The 6383-nt window shown below is 29.4% G+C and overlaps 1 protein-coding gene across 2 annotated transcripts; it reads left to right on the top strand.

Moving 5' to 3' along the window:
* The first annotated feature begins 2443 nt into the window (after positions 1-2443).
* LOC107841873 (protein SMALL AUXIN UP-REGULATED RNA 10-like) lies at positions 2444-5641 on the top strand. 2 transcript variants are annotated; one of them, XM_047396629.1, is made up of 4 exons: positions 2444-2705; positions 3408-3984; positions 5216-5259; positions 5428-5641. In XM_047396629.1, exons 2-3 carry the CDS (start codon positions 3471-3473, stop codon positions 5236-5238), a joined length of 537 nt encoding a protein of 178 aa, XP_047252585.1. In that variant the 5' UTR covers positions 2444-2705; positions 3408-3470; the 3' UTR covers positions 5239-5259; positions 5428-5641. The 2 variants fall into 2 exon arrangements, with proteins under 2 accessions (XP_047252585.1, XP_047252586.1); XM_047396630.1 differs by having other exon boundaries at positions 5222-5259.
* The last annotated feature ends 742 nt before the right edge of the window (positions 5642-6383 follow it).

Here is a 6383-nt window from a genome sequence, read left to right on the forward strand (position 1 = left end):
AGTTTTTTCTCTCAACTGGATATATCTATGTTTGTAAAGGTCTTATTCTGTACGGATTGCTACGTATGTCACAAGAAATTTTGCTACCTCAGGGCAGTTAGAACTAATGTAATCGTTTATCAAAGCTAGGACAGTTTAAATCTCAAGTCTTTTCTCTCGACTGGATATATCTATGTCTGTAGAAGTCTTACTCTATTCGTACAGATCACTACTTATGTCACAAGATATTTCGCTACCTCAAAACAGTTAGAACTAATATAATCGTTTACCAAAGCTAGGACGGTTTAAAAGAGTAAATCTTAATTACTATTGAGTCATTAGGGTTATAGTCTTAGAAGAAGTCGTGTTCGCCCCTGGTATAAGTAACAACCTTCTTTGATATTATAATCCGAAAGAACTAAAAGACTGACCCATTTGGTGACTTTCGCGATCACCCTCACTAAACCAACTTGAATCTAAACTATGATTCAGATAAAGTCTTATCGAAATTGAATTTTCTTTTTTTTTTTCCGAGTTGCACTCCTTCATGTTGGTAGTGGGACCTACCTGCTAAGCTATCCCTTTTTATTCGATACTTCGTTGAGCTCGACGGCCCCAATCGTAACACTCGATTCAGATCTCTCATAGTCTGTTCAGCATGAGGAATGTACTGGCGGAACATCAATTCTGCTCGAATAATGTAGAGGTAATTAAGTATTTTTTTAATCTTTAATTAGATGTTTTTTATTAAGTATTTAGAAAATAGTTAGCTCTCAATATAAATTTTTCTGACGATAAATTTGAATTATCTAATCTCAATACAAATGTCAGATCGTGATGGAAACCAAAAATAAATAAACATATGCAAAAGTCATGGCTTGTATAGTAGTTGAAGTGTGACAAGGGCTACAATGGTCCCTCATTCAATAAATATTTTTTGTTTGTACATAACCTATCAAAATGTACATTTATTGAATATTTTACATTTTCAAAAACTCCAAAATAATGAATAATGAATTATGTGATTCATAAATAAGATATCAAAATATCATCCATTTGTTTTACTTGAAATATTTTTCAAATAATTAATGTATTCATCAATAATTAATGAACATCAAGATTAGCATATACTTAACTATTTTTTTTACAAAAATCAACTATTTTAAATCACTGATTCGAATCTAGAACTGATTCGACTGGTCTAAATTCAAATCGCACCTCTAAATCGTTGATTCAGAATAACAATTGAATTTGTATTTAAGAAGTAAGGATATTCAGATCATAATAAATAAATAAATAAATATTATGCTCTTAGAGCTACGAGACTTATAGCTTGCTAACAAATTAAATTTAATTAACTGTAAAGTAGAAAGATCTTATTAAGTTGTTTCCGATAAAATATCAGGCGATATCGCTGAAAATGAATTCATGTGCTCGAGTTATAGTATTGACCGGAAACCACTGGTCCTACTGATCTAGATTCACATCACATTAAATTGACTCATTTAAATAAAATATTTTCTATTAATTTTTTTTTTTTTATAGTTAAAATCCGAACGTTTAAAAGAGATTTCATCTATTCCGCCAACCTGGTGGAGGGTATTTTTGGCTTGTGCTTTTCAAAAATCCCAATAATTGCAAAGTACTATTTAGTATTTAAATCAAATCTCTAATAAATTACATTTTTTAAACCCACAAGATGGAAAATACAAATAGAATGAATGAGAATGACCTACCATATGATTTTTTTAATTTTATTTTTTTGGTTCAAACAACCAATAGATTTTAAATAATTAACAAGTGAACAACTTTACTATGTAAGTTGCTGTTTGCATGTGCAAACAAATGTTTAAAATGTGAATAGAAAAATGAATTTGAATTATTGAAAGTTGAAAAAGATTTAATTCCAGTGTCATAAGAGAGATATTTAAGTTTTCTAGAAAAATCCCATAATGTAAAAATTTCATTTAGATATTTGAAATACAACATATTTTGATACATTGAACATATGATAAAATGTTTATATTAAATACTTACGACTCAAACTTTGAAAAAGTTTTTACATATATTCTCAGATTATTTATTTTATTTATACGCATCAACTTCAATAATATAAGTTATTAAACCGAATGGTTTATTCCAATTCGATGTGTACAATTTAAAAAGGTGAATATAAAATATAATAATTAACTTAATTATTTATAGACCCTTGAAATTTCGTGCAAAATATTTTTAGAATTTAAATTGAAAGTGTCTAATATAAATATTTTATCACGTGCATTTTTTTTATGGGGGCTGTTTATCTCCCAAGAAAAAAATTGTATGAACAAGATTAAAAAATGGTGGATATGAATGGATAAAAGTAAAATTAGCAACGAAAATATAGTAAAACCATAAATTTTAGAGAAAATTATTGCGATAAAGAATGAATACTTATAAATACAAAAATAATAATTCTATTTTCATGTCAAGGAAGTAAATATGTAATAATTCATATATATATGCATGTATTTTTAGTTCAGAATCATTATATTTTATTTAGTGCATTCTGGAGAAAAAAAGAAATTCTATTACATCTTCAACGTTCCAATAAGGCCAAAAATTAAACAAAAAGCCTTCTTGATCTCCTATATATATAACCCAAGTTTTTTTTCATATATTTAATTTCTATGTTTATTTAAGATGGAGATTTATTATTCTTGCCACCTCTAGCAAACAATATTCTGGTAATTTTCCCTAAATTTATATATATATATACGTAAATTATGATAATTGAAAATCGCTTTACCTTCGAAAAAAAGAAGAAGATATTAATCGTAGAGAAAATAGAATTTTCAAAAACAAAAATGCATTTTTTTCTGATATTGTTTGAGAATTCAAACTCTTGTTGATCTCAAAAATGGATTTTTGTTAGAATCATTTATGGAAATAAGAAAAAAAATTATCTTGATATATTCAAGTAATTAAATATTTTAGGATTAGGAAATTAAATTTATAGTTATAACTTGAATTTTCTGACAGACTTGACCTATTTTTCTTTTTTAATCTGAACCATGATCATGAACAACTACATAAATATACTCTTGTAAGTTATATTGTTATTCCATTCGTTGAGAATAAAAGATGGAATTTAAAGTATCAACGTTAGCATTGATACGAGGAAAAATATTTTTCAGAAAATGTATCATTTGAACAAATCGATCTTTTTGTATTTATTTTCCAAAAAATGTTTTCCACTAGCATTTTATATCGAGGGATCGAGAAAAAATCTTTCTCTCACATCTGAATAAAAATCATTTTTCTCATAACTATTTTAATTTTTAACTACATATTATTTCCTCACTATATTATTATTATTGATATTCAATATTCAAGTTCTTTTTTTTTTTTTTTTTTACTATTAAATATATTATTATATTTTTTTTCAGGATAATGCAGTGCAACAAGATCTTGTAATTATTGTGATTATTTTTACAAACAAGGAAAAAAAAATGGATGGTCATGGAGAAACAAAATTGACAGGCATTAGACAAATTGTGAGACTCAAACAATTGTTAAACAAATGGCAAAATGTCACATTTACCCCTACAAAGGTAAAAAACCATGGCGTAAAAATCGAACGTACAAAATCGTCTAACAGTAAAAAAAATGAGTGTTACAAAGGAGGCATATCCCCATCGATAAGCAGGAGGCTACGGAACACCAGCGTGTGTTGCGATTCGGATGAGGACATTTGTCAGAGCCCAGAATCACCACATGGCGTCCCGAGAGGATCTTTAGCGGTTTATGTGGGACCAGAACTTAGAAGATTTATAATTCCAACAAGTTATTTAAGTGATCCTTTATTTAAAGTTTTACTTGAAAAAGTCGAAGAAGAATTTGGATTCAATCATAGTGGTGGGCTTACTATACCCTGTGAGATTGAAACTTTCAAGTTTTTGATGCAATGTATGGAGAAACATCAAAGATGTCAACCTGTTGATGATAAGCATCACAATGGTTCTGGTAATTTTTATTATTTTATTTTTTTTCATATTTTAAATATTTTATTTTAATTTTATAATCTTCGTTACTTGCTTATGTTGCTCGTATTCTTCAAAATATGTTACGATCTAGTTCTCCTAAGATTGTATTAGTGGTATCAAAGTCAACCACCATCGTCCGTACCCACCATGTATAGACAGTGATGTCGTTATGGCAGTGGTCAGCTGGGGCTAGCAATGTCTAGCGCACAACTATCAAGGCGTCTGACTAAAAAAGTCCTACCTGAAAAAGAACTACTTACACAAGTAAAGGGGAAGCTGTCTAGAGTGGAACTTTTGAGGATGACGGATGCGAGGCGTGGTGGTTTGTTATGATCCTGTGGCATGGCAGTGTTTGGGTGAGGCTAGCAATACCTGGCGCACAACCATCAAGGCGCCTGAACGCCTGACTTGAAAAGGGCTACCTGGAAAGGAGCTACCTACACAAGTAAAGTAAAAGTTACCCAGAGTGGAACCTTCGAGTATGACTAATGTGGAGCGTAGTAGTTTGTTATGATCCTACAAAAAGTCTCATATCAATTACGGAGAACTGATGTGAGATCTATATAACCTTGGGCTCTCCACCTTAATATCTAGTTTTCGGGTTGTCGTTCTCTTAATATTGTATCAATGGTATCAAAGTCAACCACCATCCTCCATATCCACCGTGCACGGACAGTGAGGTCGTTATGGCAGTATTCGGCTGGGGCTAGCAATGTCTAGCGCACACAGCCATCAAGGCGTCTGAGCGCCTGACTAGAAAAGGACTGTCTAAGGACTGTCTGGAAAAGAACTACCTACACAAATTAAGTTGCCCAGAGTGAAGCCTCCTAAGACGATGAATGCGAAGCGTGGTGGTTTGTTATGATTCTATTGCAAAAAGTCTCATATTGATTACGGAGAACTGATGTGGAATCTATATAGCCTTGGACTTTCCCGCTTCAACAACTTGCTTTCGAAACTCAAAGTTTATTCACATGTTCTATGCATTATATTGCTCCGATATCGGCCTTCAAAATACACTCAGATTTATCTATAACAATATCGTTTGACCCGACATTTTTCAGATGCTACAATGAAATGCTAATATAGAGAACATATAAAATATGACATAATGTGAAATAATATTAATTCCTCGTAAAGCATAACTGATATATAAAATGTTATTATAGATCGTTATAGAAAGGTTTGACTCAATTTTAATTTAATTTTAGGTGCAGGAATCATCATGGCCTGATTTCAATATCTACTAGCTAAGGTATTATTCTTTGATTTGACACCTTTTTTCAAATATTACATTTTTTAATGTCAAAATGGTTACAAATTTTTTGAAAAATATTTTTCATCGTACCGAACATACATAGTATAATTTAATTTTTCTCAAGTTTAACATATAAACTTTTGATTTATTTTTTTTTGAATGCAGCAAGATCTGTGGCAAATTGATCAGGAGGGAACTCTATAATGATATTATAATTAGTGATGTATAAATATTAATTAGGCTTATTTTATTTTATTTCCTTTCATTTTATTTTAATTTCTTTTCTCCTGGTGTAAAATAAACGGTGGTCTTTGCTTATACATGTATTTAACCATCACTTTATAAAAAATAAACCATTTTAATAAATTTCATCTAGATACATAGATTTTTAGTTTTTTATTTGTTAACTAGAATTTTCTATTAATCAACAAGGTGAAGGATTACAAAACTATATATATATATATATACACACACACGGTTAATTTTGTAGAAAAATTGAAAATTGGGAGTACAAACAAATCTAAAATGTACGCTCTTCGTTCACTTTTACTTGTCATGGTTCGCTTCATCAAAGTTACTGTGAATAATTCTCAGCACTAAATTAGATTTGATTATTTGATATTTCAAAATTTAAATTTAGATCTTCAAAAATCTTATGGAAAATACTATAAGTCACAATTCTTCTTATATTAATATAAGAAAGTAATCAACAATATAGATTATTTTTATTTTTTTTTTTAATTTGCAAGTAGGCTAAAGGGGAATGCTAAATTCCCAACAATTAATAATTAAAGTGTTATCAATAATGTTTATTGATTTAATTATGGAAGTTGTTATAGAGCAAGTTGCACTATAATGTTTTCTGTCTTTAGCAAAATTTGAATTATTTATTGATATGATTAAGTGACTTTAAGCTTTAATACACTTTAAAAAAGTAAAATATCAAATCAGAATATTAGTTCTACTTAAACCATAATTGATTTAATGAATTAATGTTGGTTTAATGATACTAAAAAACAAGGAATTTAGCGGGCAATTATGTCTTTTAACTTCTATATTTTATGATCGATCGCAGCTTTCCGATCCTCTTTTCATGACGAGTCCGCTTTTCAATCGTAGTT

Source organism: Capsicum annuum, chromosome 9 (assembly GCF_002878395.1).
Source record: "Capsicum annuum cultivar UCD-10X-F1 chromosome 9, UCD10Xv1.1, whole genome shotgun sequence".
NCBI classification, from domain to species: domain Eukaryota; kingdom Viridiplantae; phylum Streptophyta; class Magnoliopsida; order Solanales; family Solanaceae; genus Capsicum; species Capsicum annuum.

Excerpts from the sequence above, each read along its gene's own strand:
- LOC107841873 (XM_047396629.1), top strand. The coding sequence starts at position 3,471 with ATGGATGGTCATGGAGAAACAAAATTGACAGGCATTAGACAAATTGTG. Across the intron at positions 3,985-5,215 it reads TAAGCATCACAATGGTTCTG|GTGCAGGAATCATCATGGCC; the intron begins GTAATTTTTATT and ends ATTTAATTTTAG.